At 44.8% G+C, this 20332-nt stretch overlaps 1 protein-coding gene across 3 annotated transcripts in view; it reads left to right on the top strand.

Moving 5' to 3' along the window:
- The first annotated feature begins 642 nt into the window (after positions 1 to 642).
- The window catches only part of LOC139546874 (dynein, cytoplasmic 1, intermediate chain 2a-like), a 21267-nt gene continuing 1577 nt past the window's right edge, over positions 643 to 20332 (top strand). The window contains exons 1-16 of one of the 3 annotated variants that reach the window (XM_071355780.1): positions 643 to 781; positions 2901 to 3018; positions 3343 to 3457; positions 4192 to 4282; positions 5577 to 5636; positions 5979 to 6094; positions 11163 to 11249; positions 11466 to 11628; positions 11769 to 11868; positions 12904 to 13029; positions 14098 to 14244; positions 14410 to 14523; positions 14941 to 15074; positions 18026 to 18170; positions 18428 to 18568; positions 18788 to 18913. In XM_071355780.1, the coding sequence (XP_071211881.1) occupies positions 2911 to 3018; positions 3343 to 3457; positions 4192 to 4282; positions 5577 to 5636; positions 5979 to 6094; positions 11163 to 11249; positions 11466 to 11628; positions 11769 to 11868; positions 12904 to 13029; positions 14098 to 14244; positions 14410 to 14523; positions 14941 to 15074; positions 18026 to 18170; positions 18428 to 18568; positions 18788 to 18913 (1773 nt within the window). In that variant the 5' untranslated portion in view covers positions 643 to 781; positions 2901 to 2910. Of the gene's footprint in view, positions 782 to 877; positions 978 to 2900; positions 3019 to 3342; positions 3458 to 4191; positions 4283 to 5576; positions 5637 to 5978; positions 6095 to 11162; positions 11250 to 11465; positions 11629 to 11768; positions 11869 to 12903; positions 13030 to 14097; positions 14245 to 14409; positions 14524 to 14940; positions 15075 to 18025; positions 18171 to 18427; positions 18569 to 18787; positions 18914 to 20332 lie in introns of those variants that run through there. The other 2 variants (XM_071355781.1, XM_071355782.1) reach the window with 2 other exon arrangements.

Genomic DNA, 20332 nt, shown 5'->3' with positions numbered 1-20332 from the left:
ATCATGATTTGATAAAGGATTAAACTAGCCTATTGAAGTATAGAAAAATTATAATCAAATACATATTCTTTACATTTGTATAGCTTTTATAACGATTACATACTGTATTCTTCAGTGTTTTTATTTTCATTTAAGGGAGGAATTACAGAACCAACACATCTTTAGGGAAGGGATGTGAGAGGTGAATCCATTATAATCTAAATATATAATGTAATATTACATATAGGCCTCCCTAAAGGCAATAATAGGCAAACAAAGTTCCTCATTACTTTGTTCAATGCACTGTGTACCTGGATTTCATACATTGAGGAATTCATAATTGCTGCATAAAATCAAAGCATATTTTACAAATGATTATGTTATAACATTACCTGAATGTTTGTAGACATGTCTCTATTGCAGCCTATACATTTTTGTTGAATTATGATTAGTAGGTCTATGTTTTTTCAAATATATTTTCTGTAGGGTTAATGGATTGTACACCCTCTTGGATCCAAAATCATAGTATTGCGCGCAGATAAATTATCAGGACTAGGATATGCATCTCTCAAATTATCTCTCCACCAACACTTATCTTTATCGGCAGCCACTGGGATCGTACTACCTTGCATAGATAGTGCTCCCCACTGGCGCAGTAAACTCATTGCAAGCAAATCGGCTGCGGATATCAATCTAGATGTCCCTCTTCGGCATTCGTAATTCCGCATTGGTTGCGTTGGCAAGTTTAGGAAAGGATCCTGGGTTCCTGATTCAAGCGAGTGGAAAGCCGAGGAGAAACCAGGTTTGTTACCAAATTACAAGTGAAACGTGGAGCGTACTTTTTTTGTTTTACATATTGTTGATAATAAAAAACGTGTTGCGATTTAGTCGCCATGCCAGCCCTCCCGTTGTCTTTGTTGACTGGCTAGCAGGCCGAGCTGACTCACTTGCACTTCATTGTGATATAGCTAGCTAGTTGATAATCTTAACGTTACAAGGTAAGCTGAAATAAAACCTTATGTTAAAGAACGGTAGTTATAAAGTGTTTGCGAAATATTCAGCTACCTAATCAATGCTTTCAACTTGAAGAGATCAGGATGCCAAGTCAGTCATCAATTATTTAGCTCGCTAGTTTAAAAATGTTGTCTGTCACTACACACAGTGAGGGGATTCGATTAAGGCCCGGGTTGCCCCGGTGGTGGGAGATTGTTTCGGGTGAAAAGTGATCGTATTCGTTTTGGAACCGGGCTGCCTCCCGGGCTTTCGTCAGCCCTGCTCTGTCTGACGGCGAAGTATGTTAAAAACAAACAAAAGTGACGTAGTTAGGTTAAGCACGTGGAGTAATGAGTTGGATTCTGTGTTTTCGCATGCAAAAGTGGTTACTTTTGATAAAACCGTATTGTATTCGTCACATGCTTCGTAAACAACAGGTGTAGACATATTCCCAATGAAAACTAGTCTGTAAATTCGAACATATATTTTATGGAAAATAGATGTTTAGGAACGGTGCACCATGCTGCCTTGTTGACAACATGACCCTAGCGGCGCAGATGACTGTTTGATTTGAGAATGGCGTTTCTCCCTCACAGTATTTGTCCGTTTTCTTCTCACGGGCTTTAGTCCGGTGCACAGCGGCTCATGTTAATATAACTCCCTCACTTGGTCAGTGGCTGGGTGGGGCCGCAGCTAGTTTACCAACGCGAAAAATTGTGTCAGTAAAAAAAAAGAACGTTTTTTTTCGCATGTGTTGAATTTTTAGATAACACGGGGGGGGGTACGGGATATGTACACAATGCTGGCGCACTAGTAGAAGTAAATGTGAAGCAAGAATATGCTGCTCAATACTCATCATGGCTTGACCAGTGTCTGTGGTGGCTAGACTAGTTACATCTCGGCTCGACTCTTGCCAGCATCGCTTATGTTGGAGCTCTAGATTACCTCTTCTGTTTTTTTATGATTATAAATGATTATAATAAAAAAAAATTAACTAAAGACACTTTTTTTTTAATAAGAGTTAGCTAACTAAAGTCCTTGTATTACCCTGCAGTTAAATACATTTGTACTTTTGCAGAAGTCTGCATTCACAATTAACACCTCCTTGAAAAAGCATGTTTTATTGTCTGTTTTTGTCAGCAGAATGCAAATGTATGAGTTAAATAAACACAGCTGCATCAACCACATTGTTATCTCAAGGTTGATCAAATTTCATGTGCAAGGGGTTTCACACTGCACAGACCATCTTAAAAGGAAGGCTTCTACACATCTATTTCAATATGATAGCTCAGACCTCCATTCATTGTCTTAAATTCTGCAATTAGGACAAATGTCTTGAAGTGGTCTCTGTGTTGGGTGTCGAAAGGGTCAGGTGCTGTGGAGGATGTGAGGATTGATTAATGCTGTATGCAGAATGATAAAGCCTCTTGAAATTATCAACTTAATCTCTAAGAGCGCACTGTGAAGTTGAGTAGACAAAAGAGCCTTGAATGGGGCTTTGGACCAGAAGAGGGTTTTACAGCCCAGATGGTCAGGACCCTGTTAATGGAAGAGCATCCATCCTTTCTATGCCTGGACAGTAGTGTGCTCTTGAACCAAATTATCTGGGCCCTGCTGAAACTTAATTCATGATAAAAACCTAGCAGTGGTCCCCCTAGTTAAATGGTTTGACCTTGTAGATCAAAGGAGCAGGTGCTATTCTCGTTGATTTGAAACGTTGAAACGAAGGAGTGATCTTATTACACTTTCAGAACAGCTCGTGAAATGTGCTTCTGACCATACTATAGTCTATATTCCAATGTGTGGCCTAACTCGTGGTCATTTGTGAGAGACAAGAAAATAACACCTGTACAAATAATGGCAAATCAGACTTCTGTAAAATGTTGTAGGTCACCTATCTTGTTCTGAAGCGTGTTTGTGTCCTACAGTGTTGGCATCATGTCAGACAAAAGCGAGCTAAAAGCGGAGCTTGAAAGGAAGAAGCAACGCCTGGCTCAGATCAGGGAGGAGAAAAAAAGGAAGGAAGATGAGCGCAAAAAGAAAGAGGTTAGTACATGCTTATAGGGACTTTAATTACCCCCTGAACGAGACCTACCAAAATGGCAGTGCGCATTCTGCTCAGTCTCTGAGTAGGTGTATTTGAGTGTAAAGAGGAACAATAGCTTTGATTCCATGGAAAATTTACAGATTCTACGGCTAGACTAATTGTTTTATTAAACTTGCCTAATTTGTTTTATACATTTTATTTAACTAGGCAAGTTAACCAGGCAACTAATTCAGATTATCAGACTCGAACGCTCCATCAAACCCTCTATTCCTCATGCTTACAGCCAGGATACTAACCGTGTATCTGCTCTGCTTCTCTCCCAGGCTGACCCGAAGAAAGATGCCGCCCCAATGGACGACTCAGACTTGGAGAAAAAGAGACGTGAGACGGATGCCCTTCTGCAGAGCATGGGCATCACGTCAGCTGATGTTCCTGTTGGTAAGAAACCATGTACCAGCAGATTTTTAACAGATCTCTCCACATTAGCTATTTACAATGAAGTGTATTGTGCCTCTAGTGTAGACCATCTGACTCTTGACATGTGTGTTTCTAAACCCGAGATTTATGTGAGAGAACATTGTCACCAAGCTAACAGAAGGGGGCAGAAGTGGTCCATAGTAGATTAATTAATGTTGCCTAATGACTGGCCAGGCCTGTCAGTGTGTAAACCAGAATCTTTGCGATAGAAAAGTAGGGAACTGATGCTATGAATGAAATCAGAAAATTAAATTAAATAAATCTAAGGTTTACCAAGGTTACTTAGAAATGTAAATAGTTTTTAAAAAATGACAGTGACATGATTAAATACTTGTTTGTATTTTAAAATTTGACAACTCTATTTTTGCCTCAACTTCTCTACCATGTCTCATCCATTTACTTTTGGTATGCTGATGTGTGATTAGTTGTTTGTAATACTATTGGTATTTGTCTTACTGTTGAATTTTCACTTGCATTTTCACAGCATATGGCATGAAATATAACAATTTTTCTTTGTCTTTTCTCTTTTGTGCTGCTCATACCGACTCCTTATTTGCCTTTTTGCATTCAACATTAACATATATATATATATATATATTTACCACTGCTGGTACCCCAACACTACGTACTTTTACGCCATTGTGAACAGCCTCTGCGCGTAGTAACAGAGGATACCTGTCTGTTTCACTATCTAGTCCCTCCTCCCATGTCTCCAACCTGCAAATCCGTGGGCACACCAAGCGAGGCAGGGAGCCAAGACTCAGGCGATGGCGCCGTGGGACCCAGGTACAAACACCCCCCAGTCTAATGTTTAATGACAAAATGCTTTCATTTCTCTCTGCAAAGAGCCTATATCCTCTAAGCACAGTGCAGCGTTGCTGTAATTTAGGTTGTGATGCGTGCAGGGGCTTTTAATCGCAGGAATGAATGAGGGACTGTCTCTCCTAATGTCTGTGTCATTTTGAAGGATTTGTGTATCACAGGTTTGAGCAGGTCTCTTCTCTATAAATCCATGTCACAGCTGGAACAGTAATCTCGCATCTAGGTTTTTAGTAAGATATTGCTAATGTTCTTACAGTAAAATGTAAACTATTGTTGAGTTAGTTTGACTAAATTGACACATGTGCATTTTGCATTATAAGCTATGCCCATAAACATGTACAGTTTTTGAGATCACAGTACGGGTGTTCTTCTCAAAGTAACACACAAATGCCCACCAACAACGCTTTGCCATGGTTTTTCATGCAGTCTAAAACCTAGCATGACGCGCTTGTAAAAGTAAACTAGTTTTTGCCGAGCACGAGGTTCCACATTGTTCTAGATTCGTATAGCACTACACAGGGTAAGCTGATGCATTTAAGAGTGTACATTAACAATATCCCATCTGAAGCATGGTGTTGCATGGGATATACAGTACCATTAAAGAGAACGATTACTAGCTTATGCTGAGGGTGTGCATGTTCATTTTGTTTGTGTTCTGTTGCATTAGGATGGTCCTAAATGGACAATAAAACAGCAGGGCTGTGCAATGCCTGGGGGACATCTTAACCCCTAATTAGAGCCCCGGTCCCCCTGCTGAAACTCTAGATCCCCCAGTGTCCCATCAGGGCCAAGGAGCTCTTCCTCCACCCCAAGGCTGTACGTGTTGACTCGTTTCCCTCAGCAGCGTGGCCATTTCCTACACACATGGAGGTCATGTTTTCCCCGCAGGGCGCTCCCTCACATGGGAGTTCAAGCCGTTCGCGTGACACAGTTCAGGCCTCACCAGTCCCTCAGGCTGCCTAATTACACCGTGTCGTCACACTCTCAGGACCTGTGTCCACGCATTTTAAACAGATACTGTCCTTGTTTTTTTATGTGGAAGTGCCTACTGGAGGGTTGTTGTGGTAACCTCGTTTTCCCAACCTCTACGTAAAATTATTCACGCAGTGTTTCTGAAATGAAATCCTATGCAGTCAATTGGTTTGTTGCCTGTGTTTTTCAGTGTGGGCATGCTGAGTGTATATGTTCTAACTTGTATCCTCTGGTTTATGCCTGCTTTCTCTCACTAATGCTGCCTTCTTGCTGTGACACTAACCAGGACTCTCCACTGGGACTCTGACCCGTCCACTCTTCAGCTTCACTCTGACTCTGAGCTGCGGTATTGGACACTACCTTCTTTTCGACCTCTAGTGTTGTTTCTCTTCTTGACCCTCTCAAAGCCGCCATTTTATATCAGAAGAAAAGTGTGTAGCTTCGGTGGCATCTTTCTTTGACCTACATACACACTGTTGTCTTTCCTTTCCTTCTCCATGAATAAGTGATTATCAGAAGACAAAATCCCCCATCGGTCTTAAAGGCAACTTCAGCTTTGAGGTGCTAATGAAAAGGCGGCAATATGATGGTACCGTTGTGTGCTTTGTCTGGGCTGGCCCAGGTTTATGTTATTGTTTCAGCTCTCCTTGGCCCTTCCATGTGTCCTGAAGTTGTGCTCTGCTTTTAGGCGTGGACCTCTGAAGATGGGCATGGCCAAGATCACCCATGTTGACTTCCCTCCAAAAGAGATGGTGTCGTACACCAAGGAGACCCAGACACCTGTGATGACCCAGCAGAAAGAAGGTGAAAGCCTGACTCAACTACTCTAGACTCTTTTAGGAGTTGATATTTTCGGGACACAACTAAAGCTGTGTGTGTGTGTGTGTGTGTGTGTGTGTGTGTGTGTGTGTGTGTGTGTGTGTGTGTGTGTGTGTGTGTGTGTGTGTGTGTGTGTGTGTGTGTGTGTGTGTGTGTGTGTGTGTGTGTGTGTGTGTGTGTGAGAGAGAGAGAGAGAGAGATGTGGCCTGTGGGAGCAGGAAGTGAACACAGAGTGGAAATGATCTGGCCTTACCGAGCACAGAGATGAAAGCTGGGGGAAATTGCAGGGGCCCCGAGAAACATAAGAAACCAAAGGAAAGATTAAATTCACACACGTATGCCCACTCCTTTTTCAACTCCCATCCTCAAACCAATAGGGCCTTGCTACAATAAATGTGCAAGTTGAGAGGGCCAGTGCGAATGGGGAAGAAAGGCAGTAGATTGGCTAGATATGAAGTGCTTTGTGCATGCTCGGCTAATGTATTGGAAGCATGTCAATATGTATGTTATTGTTGCACAGCAGCTTTCATGTGGTTGTCTATGCGTATCTTTAAAAAAAAAGCATATTTACTCGTAAAGTCCACATGTGCAATATTGTGATTACGCCCCTCGTTTTTCTTTGCTAAGATGCAGTTCAAACACTCTCTCGGACTGAAATCCATCTTAGTTGTTTACACTGTTTTATCAGCAAGACATGTCAGAGACTACCCTGCTGCTATAAAGAGGGGCAATGTAACCTAGCTGTTTAAAAAAAGATATATATTTATACAGTGAGTGACTTAAAAAAAATTCTGATTGAGGATTTGTGTCCGTAGAAAGTTTTGGTTGGTGAACAAAAGGTTTATTCCCTGCACGGGCTAGTTGTCTTTGTGCTTGTGAAGCAACTCCTCTAAGTTCCCCCTTCAAACTGCATAGAACCAAGTTAGTTCCCTATCATTTCAATCTCCCGTGGAAACTAGCCAGATGACTTGTAGTGATTTGTCATTGAGGATTGTGAATTGCCTGCAGTCTGGCTGTGAACAAGTTGTGTGACTCTGGGGGAAAAACAACCAGACCCAGTGAAGAATGAAGAGTGGAGCTCTCTCTGTCTGTTCTGTTCCTTGGAGGCATAGGGACTCTCTCTCTAGGGCATTGTAACACTGTGTTAAACAAGGATGGTTTCTGCCGGCTGTTCAACACTAGACCCCCTCCACTCTCTCTGCCACTCTGTAATCATTTCATCAACTCTCTCGCTTCCCTGTCTTTTCCCTTCACCCAATAGGCACATAACAAAACACACTCAGTGACATTGTGCGTTTTCGCGGCATCACTCCTGGCACTTGGTGAGGCGGCGTTCCCTCGCCTGTTCGCACCCTTCTGTGCATATTCGATGTTGGGGGTGGAGTCGGGCGTGTGCACTGATTTGAGCGATTCATCATGTTGTCAAGAGGAGGCGACGGCACGGCACACAAGGTCAGCGGGCGGTGGCATTGGAGGGAGGTGCTGCCGTGCCATGCTCGACAGAGAGCGGGGGGGGGGTGGAGGAGGGAGACCCCAAATGGTCCCCATAGATGACCAACCCCTCTCCCAAAAAATGCACAAAAAGCTAATTAGTCATCTTTAATTTACATAGGGGGCACTGGTCCTTCCAGCTCCCATCCTCTAGACCAGGTTTTTTTTTTACCTCCTCGGGGAACCCCCAGCCGTTCCATGTATTTGAACTAGTCCACAGCTATCACACCTGATTTTTAACTTGTCAACTAATCATCAAGGGCTTGAATAGGCGAATCAGGTGAAATAGTTCACGGCTACAACTCAACTGTGAAACGTCTGGGGGGTCTCATGGGAGAGGTTTGAAAGGCACTGCTTTAGACTCTCTAATATAGGCTACTAGGAGTCCAGTGTAGATGCAAGTGTTGTGACCTGGTGGTATCTATTAATTTGAGACGTTTCCCCATAAATCTTAGGCCCAACAATATTTATAAAAGTAATACTCATTGTTTATTTGGGATGGTTGTAATTCCCATTCCAGGTCATGCAAGGAAAAGCAGTGAATCAGGCCCACCGTGTGTAGAAATCAAATGTTGTGGTAGCCTATATCAAGAACGTTAGCGTGTTCAGGCTACAGCAGTAGACTTTATGCAATGTCAATAAGTGCTGCTTAGCAAGAGGTTGTAATTATGGGAAGAAGATATGGGGAAATTCATTGAGTGGTCTGCCTGGAACTCTGTTTGAAAAAGGCTTCAGGCAATACAAGAGAGCATTTGAGTACATTTGAAATATGATTCATTTCAATTGTTTTAATCACTTGGAATTCAGGGGAAGGCCATAACTTTTAATCACGAAAGGAACTCAACAGCCTCTTGTTCGAAGTGGCACTCTTTGACCATTGTCACATTTCATGCGCTTGGCACTTGATGATTAGTACCTCTTAACTGACTGTATTGTTGAATTAAATTTAGGCCTAGGCTACCATTTTTAACTAGAGTTTCAGCATGCTCATATCAATTCTAGTAGAGTTTATTCCAAGTTATGAATGTGAAAAAAATAACCAGAAAGAAACATTTATAGGGTAGATACTATTTTATTTTGCTGAATCACATCTTCACAGAAAGGTACTTTTTGTCTCAATCCTTTGTTTGTTGAAAGAGAGCCTATATAAAGGGATAGAGACACAGAGAGAGCGAGGTGACCGAGTGTGTAAACTCAACAAAAGCCTCCCATTTTAAAGCTGACTGAACCCTGATTAACCTGCTCATCAGAATGGCAGTAGGGTGACTGCTGAAATCTCCCGGATTGTGTTGTCCCTCTAGTAAATCCGTATGTGACACTTGTAGAAAATGTGATGTAGGCCTATGCTATGCACGTGAACCTATTTTGTTGCTTGACCTGCTTCTGATAGCAGCAAAATACATTTAGGGCATTATGGTGTTATTCTGAGATGTCAAATTATTTTGCCGTTCATTTTAGCGAGCAAATGCAATAAATAGGAGAACAGAATTAAGCACCTTGTCGTATGTGGTTTGTGAACAGTTGTTGTGAGTAATTCTGTTTACTTTAGACTTGAAGGGGAAGGACATTTTTCATTTACGGATTGAAAACTAGCGGTGAATTGAATGACGCCAAGGCGCGTTCTGTATTTAGCGCTAAGTGGGCTCTCTCTCTACTGACAGACCGTGTGCTATCTCCGCAGCTCATCTCGAAAGACCAGCAGTTGGAAGCTGAGGTTTGTGGAACAGCCTTTAGTAAACTGACATGTGGAAGTCAGATTTGCGTTGTCCATCCTGTGGCTGTGGAGGCGACGGACACACCTGCAGTGGGGGAGTAGAGGTCATTAGTTTTGTACGTGAACAACACACTGGGGCCACGTCTCGTTTGCATTAATATAGTGTCTATTGACAAAGAACTGTGATTACACCTCCCTCTCCCGGCACCACTCCCCCCCCCAAAAGCTTTTATTTCTCTGGTACAAAAGCCATAATTGGGCCTGCTTTGAGGGGAGGTGTCAGTGTGCAGGACATGGTTGATCCGTGTTGAATTCTGTTAAATGTTTTCCCCCCCACCCCCGATTCTGTCCTCTTACCCCAGCGGGGTCACCAGGATCACTAGCTTTTCTCCAAATGGCCATTTTGGCTGGCAGGTGCATTATACCCTTTATTTTCAGATTGTCTTTCCGCTCCTAATGCCTGGCAGGTTGATTGCTCTGCCTGCCTCGCCGGGGGAAATGGCTGACGAGCGCGGCCGGGCCCAGCTGAAAGACAGTGATTACTGTTTTCCTTTAAGCCTGATTGAGGCCCTTGAAAGGAAAGATTTTAACCTTCTCCTTTGGGTCTCAGGGTACGGCCGTCCATTTGAAACGGCTCGTCATCAACCCAGTTCTGTAAACTTATCAGAGCACCCAGCGCCCTCCCACCTAATAGGAAGGAGGGAAGAGAATCACTTTATATGGGAAAAGTGACAGATTACTTTATCATAGATCTCAGTGGAAATGGAAAGGTTGTGTGCAACGCTGCTGCCATTATAGATGAACTATGCATACATAGAGCTCTAAAAAGGTATGGAAGTAACACACTGTACATTTTCTCATCCACATGAATGTGTTTGTTTAGACTGTCTATTTATGCATGGAAGAGGCGTGTATGGAGAGGGGACGGTGAGGAGTTGGTTTGAGATAGCAGAGTTGTCTAGTGTGTCTGAGCCAGCGTGGGGTTTGCCAGCTGGTCCGGCCTACAAGCTGTATTTTGTTGTACGTTCTCCAAGGTTGAATAGCAGTCTGTAGACCCCCTGGTGGGACGGTAATTGCACAGGCTTGCCGTTCAGAGAGAGACTTGTCTAGGGTCGGCCAGGCGGGAAACCTCTGTGCCATCCTCATGCCACCTTGGAGTAGAACAAGACAATCCAAGCAGCGCCATCTGGTTAGCACCGTCCTGTCAGCTGGTCGGGCCATTGGCAGTGGGCCTGAGCAGCTGCTCCCCGCCCGCTGGCCCCGGACCATGGCCCCGGCCCCTGGCCTGGTTGGAAGGGGGGGGACTTGTTACTGGGACATGGAGGATATGGCTGCACTGACAAGTGCAAGCCTCATGTTGAATAGCTGGGTCTCATTAACAGGAAGAGGGGGAAAGGGGGGGGCCCTAGGACCCAGACCCCTGCTGCGTCACCCCCTCCACACAAATGACAACTTTAGAGGCGCAGGTCTTTTCAGAGAGGTGACATTGTGTTGGCAAACCAAACAAATGGGAGATAGACACAGAATGATTCCATTCCCATACCCATGCTAGCCTGCTTAACATTCAGTGTGTTATATTGAAGAGAAAAACAATGTTGCGGAGGTAGACTAGTAGTAGTAGTCAATAGGAATGAACCAAACATTGACACAGAATTGCAGGATCAGTTGTCACTTTAAACCATTGTAATTAAAATAAGCCATGACTGATAACTAGAAAACAGCATTTTTTATTTTGCTCATTTGCCACTGTCAAATTTGGCGTCACTAATTTTGTCTCAACCATGAAATATAAAGCATTGCCAGGTTAATGTAGTGTTCAACGGAAATCATGCACCTTTTACCCAACAGAGGAAGAAGAGGAGGAGGAAGTTGCTCCACCACAACTAGTGCCTGAAGCCCGAACAGAGAAACCTGTCCAGAAAGAGGAGGAGGAAGGTAGGAGTTCTGGTGTCAAAGGAATAACAATTGGATCTCTTTGACGTCATCTTCATTGAATAATCCTACAAACCGTTTTTGTGGGATTTCTACATCCAAGTTTTGAATGACGTCCCTTTTTGTTTTGGACTTTTAAAAATTTGAATGAGACAACCCAAACCTGTTAGATGATTCTGTATCTTTTGCCCGTAACGTTTACTGTCCGTCTGTCTGTAGCACCTCCACAAGAGCTGACCGAGGAGGAGAAGCTGCAGATCCTCCACTCTGAGCAGTTCATAACCTTCTTTGACCACAGCACCCGCATCGTGGAGCGGGCCCTGTCCGAACATGTGGACGTCTTCTTCGACTACAGTGGTCGCGAGATGGAGGAGAAGGAGGGGTTAGGAAAGCTCTCCGATAGACGAGTCACGTTTCTTTGATACCTTTTTTTGAGTAGAAAAGGCCAAATCATGTCGCTGTTTAGTAATAGGAAAGAGTGTGGTATTGTTATGACTTGACTGTGACTATGCTGTTTTCTAGTGAGATCCAGGCGGGGACCAAGCTGTTTCTGAACAGGCAGTTTATGGACGAGCGCTGGTCCAAGCACCGTGTGGTCACCTGTCTGGACTGGTCCGCTCAGGTAAAAACATGCTCCGGGGTGAAGTTTCTCCTAGGTGCAGATCTAGGATCAGCTTCCCTTTTCCAATCCTAGCCTTAATCATTGGGAAAACTGGGGGGAACTTCACCCTATACCGGTATAACACAGCACCGTCTGTCAGCGTTGGCTCATGATGCAACCTTTTCACTGACTCAGTCACTGAGTGAAAACGCAAGAAATAGTTCTTTATGGTTTCACTGGCTACTGCGTCTTTGTGAATCATGTCAATCTGTCTTTGTGTGTTAGATTGTTATTGTAAGAATGAAGTATGTTAATATATTGTTGAGTCTTTAACTCCTTCACCACTGGCCTAATTCTGTATGATATACATGGGACTTATTTTACACATTAGACATTTAACCATGTTCCTCCTGGAGCTGGGAATGTGTCATGCACAAATTGTCAGTTAGTACAAGCCCGCAGTGATTTGTTTCCCCTAATGTTGCTCTTCATTTGTCTCATAGTTCTGCAATGGCTTCGGTCAGTGATTGAACACCAAGTCATTGTTCACCACTACGTCGTTCGCTTAGAGCAAAATCCATTCCCTTGTGTTTAATTGTGTATTCACAAACTGTAAACTTCAGTTGTTCCACTATGAGAAGCAGGTTAATGGTTTGTTTACGTCTGGTAAGTGGTTGAGAGCAGGTCTTTAAAGCCATTCTTTCCTCAGCTATTTCTCCTTGTGTTTTAAATGTGCACTGGAGGGTTGAGTTGGAGGGGCCAACGACCTGGAGTGGCCAACTTTACTACCGTGGTTCACTCGGCTCTCTCAGAAGTCTAGTCCCTAGTCCTTTAACATTATGCAAAGCTGTAGCATCCAAACGTTATTTACCAGACTGCGCTGTTGGGGAAAAGTTTCCCGGCCATAAATCTTGTTGAAGGAGGGGCGGTTACGCATTCTGCTAGGCATTCACCGGCACCGCGGAGGGCAGGGGAGGCTTGTTCACATGGAGCCAAGCCTGGGGGCCATGACTACTTCCTCTTGACATTCATTTGGGCTGATTTGTCTGTCACCAGTATCCTGAGCTGCTGGTTGCCTCATACAACAACAACGAGGAAGCCCCCCACGAGCCGGACGGGGTGGCCCTGGTCTGGAACATGAAGTACAAGAAGAACACGCCGGAGTACGTCTTCCACTGCCAGGTACTAAAGCCACGCAGGGCCCTCCCTTTCCCTCTGCCTCATGGGTGGCTTTCTCCCTGACTAGTGTGGCATACCGCCAACCATCCCTCCCACTTCTCCCTCTCTCTCACCTCCACCCCCCTCTCTTATCCACATTGTGATTTCACCGGGCTGGCATTCACCTCCTCCACATCTATCCACAAACACATGTTAGTGAGGCGCCGGAGAAGAGCAGTGTTGCAATAGCTGACTGGGGTCCAAGAGGCTGCAGCAGTCGTATTAAGTGTGCTGTGCAGGGCTGGAGTGGTTATCATGTGTGTCTAAACAAGGGCCCTGTGTTCAGCAGAGAGAGAGAGAGAGAGAAGCTCCTTCACTGGCTTGCCTTAATATACTGCATGCCCTGCGGTTCGCAGACCAAGGCAGGTTGAGTAGAACCACATGTTGCTGCCGCCAGAGCAGATGTAGTCCCAGGCACATTGCACCGACGAAATAAAACTGAGCAGAAGTGTGAACTCATTTTTCTTCATGCCTCTAAGTGGGCGGGAAATGCAATTTTTCCTCACCAGGTGTCACCTTTTTGTGTAAAAAAAATAATGTACTTGGATGAATTAATGATTACATACGACGACTACATGTTTTAGGATTTATAGGGGATGTGTTTCAGGCTACGGGGAAGGTAGGGCTTGGACCAGTAACCCAGAAAGCAAGGAAGGAGATTTTACACATAATAAACTAGCATGAATAATGTAGACCTATCCTGTCGTGAGCAGCCTCCAGCAGAAGGCTCTGCCGTGAGTGGTGAAGTGTGAGTCATGGAAACCACGGGATTGTTAGTTTTAAATGAAAATAAGCAGCCCGTTCTACAGCAAGCTGGTGTACTGCTACAGGAGGCTGAATGGCTGAAGTCTGTATGTTATTTTGAGCAGGTCTGAAATGGGGACTGCACACAGCCGATTTTGATTGGAGGTGACATTAGACGTATATTAGCGGAGAGCTGTCGCCATTCCGCTGTGCTCTCCATCTCAGCAGACGCTAACATGGCGTTCTCATTTCTTCTTCTGTTTTACCCTCCCCCTCTCTCTCTGCCAGTCTGCAGTGATGTCGGCCGCCTTTGCCAAGTTCCACCCTAACCTGGTGGTGGGGGGCACCTACTCAGGGCAGATCGTTCTGTGGGACAACCGGAGCAACAAGAGGACCCCCATACAGAGGACCCCCCTGTCAGCAGCAGCACACACGGTAACACTGGGATGGAATGTCAATCAACCATCACCAAAATATATTTTGATCTCAAGTTACATTTGACACATACAATGGCAATTAGAGGCGAGTGCAGGAACATGGTTTCGTTGGTGTGTCGTGAACAGCCTCATTGTGGGGCCTTGTTCCTCTCTCTCTATGCAGCACCCAGTGTACTGTGTGAACGTGCTGGGCACCCAGAACGCCAACAACCTCATCAGCATCTCTACCGACGGCAAGATGTGTTCCTGGAGCCTGGACATGCTGTCTCAGCCGCAGGTACCACCCATCAGTCACCTTCCCGCCACCACACTGACATGGGATCGTTCAGCCCGTTCTGCGCACACAACACGTCGGCCCATTCATAGGGCATGTCAAACACCGGGACCTCACTAGAACCCTTTTGTTATGCGTAAACCTTTAATTTTGCGCTCAACTCTTTTTTTTCTTTTTTCTCCAAAGTCAAGGAAATGATCTCCGCTAGCAATGTTGTTCCGACACCGCTGCCAAACCCATCGATGTCAAATGTTAATCATTTATAAAGTGCTAGCTGAATTTAAATTCTGCATTAATAACCTGTCAAGTGAAATTTATAGGCTGTGGTTAGGGTAGTGTGTGTGTTAGCATGCAGGCCGCGCAGAGAGAGCTGGTTGTGAATGTTATTCTGCTCCCTCCCGCCCTCCCCCTACTCTACAGGACAGCCTGGAGCTGGTGTTGAAGCAGTCGAAGGCCGTCGCTGTCACCTCCATGTCTTTCCCCCTCGGAGATGTCAACAACTTTGCGGTGGGGAGTGAGGACGGTTCCGTCTACATGGCGTGTCGTCATGGAAGGTACACCCCCCCCCCCCCCTTTGTCCCCGTCCTCGTCCCCTCTGGCTGGACAGACACCTCCAGGAAACTGAGGAGGCTTGTTAGGCCCCGGTTTAAAACATAAATATATCCCCCTCACTTCCCCAAGCAATATGAATCCAACACTTGATCTCCTGCTGTTTTGAGGTTTTCATTCCTACCCCAGTCTTCCTGTTTTGCTTTAGCTTCTGTCAGTTATGTTTGTAAAGGTCGCCCAACCTAAACAGGGCACACATGGAGGGGAAACAAATCATTTTTTCCCTCTTTTCTTTTGGAGGAGTTCTCCCTCGGAGTGAGGGAGTTTGTTTAAAACTGGGTGTCCCAAAGAGACTAGAATCTGAAGTTTGTTGCACAATGCTCTCGTTTGAGCGAACAGTCAGTGTGTCCGCATGTGGGGCGACAGAGCAACATGGCTTGACTCGGAGTGCTGCCTGCGACGGAGAGCCTGGTCTCTACGGCTACGGTGTTAACGTTAATGTCCTGCATTATGCCCAGAGACCGCCGAGAGGGGATAGTTGCTAGGTTCTGCGTTGCAGGTTCACCTCGGTAATTGGGGGACTGATTTTCCACCTCATTTACAATGGTATGATACTCTCATCCCAGTTAATAACGCATAAGCATCACTCATGCTGGGTATTTACCTCTCTGCGTAATTATCAGGGCCACAGCTCTGCAACATTTGGCTCTGGAGCTGAAAGCTGTCTCTCTCTCCCCACTGGGCTGGGAATCTACAGTCATGGCATGTTAAAAGGGGAATTCTCTAAATGTTATTCCCAAAGTAAATTGAGACAAAAAGGAGGTCTTAACCAAACCTTGTGTACTATAAAATTCAGAAATATACTGAACAAAAATATAAACGCAACAATTTCAAAGATTTTGTTGAGTTAAATAGTTCATATGAGGAAATTGGTCAATTTAAATAAATAAATTAGGCCTTAATTTATGGATTTCACATGCCTGGGAGGGCATAGGCCCACTCACTTGGGAGCCAGGTTGACCTAATAGAGAGCCAGGCACAGCCATTCAGAATTAGTTTTTCGCCACAAAAGGGGCCTTATTACAAACAGAAATACTCCTCCACCCCCCCCCAGTTGGATGAACTGCCAAATTCTTTCAAACTTTGTTGTAGGTGGCTTACGGTAGTGAAATTTAACATTAAATTCTCTGGCAACAGCTCTGGTGGACATTACTGCAGTCAGCATGCAAATTGCACGCTCCTTCAAAACTTGAGACATCTGTGGCATTGTGTTGTGGCCTTTTATTGTCCCCAGCACAAGGTGCACCTGTGTAATGATCATGCTGTTTAATCACCTTCTTGATATGCCACACCTGTCAGGTGGATGGATTATCTTGATAACATGCTCACTAACAGAGATGTAAACAGATTTGTGAACAAAATTTGAGAGAAATAAGCTTTTCGTGCATATGGAACATTTCTGGGATCTTTTATTTCAGCTCATGAAACATGGGACTAGCACTTTACATGTTGTGTTTATATTTTTGTTCATTGTATATGCTGGCATATTTAATGTACAGTATATTTAGTTGGTAATGATATCACAGTATACACTGAGTCTTCAAAACATTAAGAACACCTTCCTAATATATTAAGTTGTCCCCCTTTTGCCCTCAGAACAGCCTCAATTCGTAAGGGCATGGACTCTACAAGGTGTAAAAAGCGTTCCACATTGATGCTGGCCCATGTTGACTCCAATGCTTCCCACAGTTGTGTCAAGTTGGCTGAATGTTCTTTGGGTGGTGGACCATTCTTGATACATGCGGGAAACTGTTGTGTGGAAAACCCAGCAGCGTTGCAGTTCTTGGCACAAACCGGTGCACCTGGCACCTACTACCATACCCCTTTCAAAGGCACCCCGTTTTTGCACATTCACCCTCTGAATGGCACATGTACACAACCCATGTCTCAATTGTCTCAAGGCTTTAAAATCCTTTAACCTTGAATCTCTTCATCTACACTGATTGAATTGGATTTAACAAGTGACATCAATAAGGGATCATAGCTTTCACCTGGTCAGTATATGTAATGGAAAGAGCAGGTGTTCATAATGTTTTGTACACTAAGTATACATGTTAAAAACCTAATTTTGATGCCCGCTCCCCTGTGGAAATCTAATTAGCATAATAAAATAATCCCCATAAGTCTGTCTGTTTAAGCTAGAAATATGTTTTTTTTGTCAGACCATGACACATCCTGAAAATCAGTCTTCTCACCAAATCATCTGTAGCGTACGAACGGTTTGACCTACAAACTATTATGACCCCTCTATTGAAAATGAGACTTTCACGAACACAATGGTGGTCTTCGTTTTGCTCTATGGCCCTCACAAGCGTCTTGGGACTCGTCTGAAGTCGGTACAGCTGATCTGCCAACTTCTGTCTGTAGCGTCCGAACAGTTTGGGCTACACACCAATATGTGAGTGCTGAAGCGCATAGCATGTAAAAAAATATTTGAATGGGCCAATAGTACTAAGGCCAAATATATATTTTTTTCTTAAAATTATAAATCAAATAGCAAAATTATCTTCTTAAAACAATTCCATATAACTTAGTAGAACTCCCCCGGTTTAGACAGGGCTTAGACACGTGCCAAAAATAAGGGGTGAAATACATGTAAAAAAACATAATAATACAATGTTTCCTGATCTTTCTTATATTTCTCAGATATAAGACAGACACTTCAGAACAAACTTCCTTTTGATTATTTTTTTCTGGGGGGGGGGCGGCTAGCTGTTCAATGTGTTTGTATGTGCTAATAGCACTAAGGCCAAATAAAATGAGTAGACCCCTCCCCCTGGCTCAGATAGGGCTTAGATTCTTATTGGTTAATGTATTCATCGAGGGGTTCCTTAAGAAATGTAACGTGGTGTTTGCTAATTATTGCGTTCTTATCTGCTGTATGTTTGGGCCACAGTAAAGCAGGGATCAGTGAGATGTTTGAGGGCCACCACGGGCCTATCACAGGGATAGACTGTCACACAGCGACCGGGCCCATCGACTTTTCCCACCTGTTTGTCACCTCCTCCTTCGACTGGACCGTCAAGCTGTGGAGCATTAAGGTACTGTACCGTCTCTCCATTAGAAAGCCTGCTGTTACTATTGTGCGTCCCAAATGGCACCATATTCCCAACAAAGTGCACTACATAGGGAATAGGTTGCCATTTAGGAAGCAACATATGTGGTTGAATTTGGACTCATTTAAACCCACAAAGCTGCATCTGTTTTTTTTTATTGCATTGATCCAGATATTTGTATTTGGCATGGTCAGTTCAGTGGGTCTATGTTTTCAGGTGCCGCTTACGTTTCTCTCTTTCAGAACAACAAGCCGCTGTACTCGTTCGAGGACAACTCGGATTACGTCTACGACGTCATGTGGTCTCCCACTCACCCGGCGCTGTTTGCGTGTGTGGATGGAGTGGGCCATCTTGACCTGTGGAACCTGAACAACGACACCGAGGTACCTGGCGCATTCCCCCTTTACCACGAGTTTTGCACCAATGCAGCATCTATACGGGCGGTTTCCCGGATTAAGCCTAGTTCTGGCAGATTCTCCATTGATAGTGCCGTTTAGTCCAGGACTAGGCTTAATCTGTGTCTGGGAAACTGGCCCATAGTGTAACAGAAATCCAGTCAGTCATCAGTATTGGCGTTGACATATGAGGTGTTTCTTTTGCAGGTTCCTACAGCCAGTACCACAGTGGAGGGGAACCCAGCCCTGAACCGCGTGCGATGGGCCCATTCCGGCAAAGAGATTGCCGTGGGAGACTCTGATGGACAGATTCTGGTCTATGATGTTGGAGAGGTGAGTGGGTTAAGAGCCTTTACTGTGCCAATAAAATGCATGGCATTCTTCATAAACTCGGCAAAAAAAGAAACGTCCCTTTTTCAGGACCCTGTCTTTCAAAGATAATTTGTCAAATCCAAATAACTACACAGATCTTCATTGTAAAGGCTGTTTCCCATGCTTGTTCAATGAACCATAAACAATTAATGAACATGCACCTGTGGAACGGTTGTTAAGACACTAACAGCTTACAGACGGTAGGCAATTAAGGTCACAGTTATGCAAACTTAGGACACTAAAGAGGCCTTTCTACTGACTCTGAAAAACACCAAAAGAAAGATGCCCAGGGTCCCTGCTCATCTGTGTGAACGTGCCTTAGGTATGCTGCAAGGAGGCATGAGGATGTGGCCAGGGCAATAAATTGCAATGTCCGTACTGTGAGATGCCTAAGACGGCGCTACAGGGAGACAGGGCAGACAGCTGATCTTCCTCAGTGGCAGACCATATGTAACAACACCTGCACAGGATCGGTACATCCGAACATCACACCTGCGGGACAGGTACAGGATGGCAACAACAACTGCCCGAGTTACACCAGGAACGCACAATCCCTCCATCAGTGCTCAGACTGTCCGCAATAGGATGAGAGAGGCTGGACTGAGGCCTTGTAGGCCTGTTGTAAGGCAGGTCCTCACCAGACATCACCGGCAACAACGTCGCCTATGGGCACAAACCCACCGTCGCTGGACCAGACAGGACTGGAAAAAAGTGCTCTTCACTGACGAGTCGCGGTTTTGTCTCAGCAGGGGTGATGGTCGGATTTGTGTTTATCGTCAAAGGAATGAGCGTTACACCGAGGCCTGTACTCTGGAGCGGGATCGATTTGGAGGTGGAGGGTTCGTCATGGTCTGGGGCGGTGTGTCACAGCATCATCGGACTGAGCTTGTCATTGCAGGCAATCTCAACTCTGTGCGTTACAGGGAAGACCTCCTCTTCCCTCATGTGTTACCCTTCCTGTAGGCTCATCCTGACATGACAATGCCACCAGCCATACTGCTCGTTCTGTGTGTGATTTCCTGCAAGACAGGAATGTCAGTGTTATGCCATGGCCAGCGAAGAGCCCGGATCTCAATCCCATTGAGCACGTCTGGGACCAGTTGGATCGGAGGGTGAGGGCTAGGGCCATTACCCCCAGAAATGTCTGGGAACTTGCAGGTGACTTGGTGGAAGAGTGGGGTAACATCTCACAGCAAGAACTGGCAAATCTGGTGCAGTCCATGAGGAGGAGATGCACTGCAGTACTTAATGCAGCTGTTGGCCACACCAGATACTGACTGTTACTTTTGATTTTGACCCCCCCTTTGTTCAGGGACACATTATTCAATTTCTGTTAGTCACGTGTCTGTGGAACTTGTTCAGTTTATGTCTCAGTTGTTG

This window comes from Salvelinus alpinus, chromosome 20 (genome assembly GCF_045679555.1).
Source record: "Salvelinus alpinus chromosome 20, SLU_Salpinus.1, whole genome shotgun sequence".
In the NCBI taxonomy this organism is placed as follows: Eukaryota; Metazoa; Chordata; class Actinopteri; order Salmoniformes; family Salmonidae; genus Salvelinus; species Salvelinus alpinus.
The sequence above is the reverse complement of the archived record's forward strand: the minus strand, read 5'-3'. Positions and strand labels throughout refer to the sequence as shown.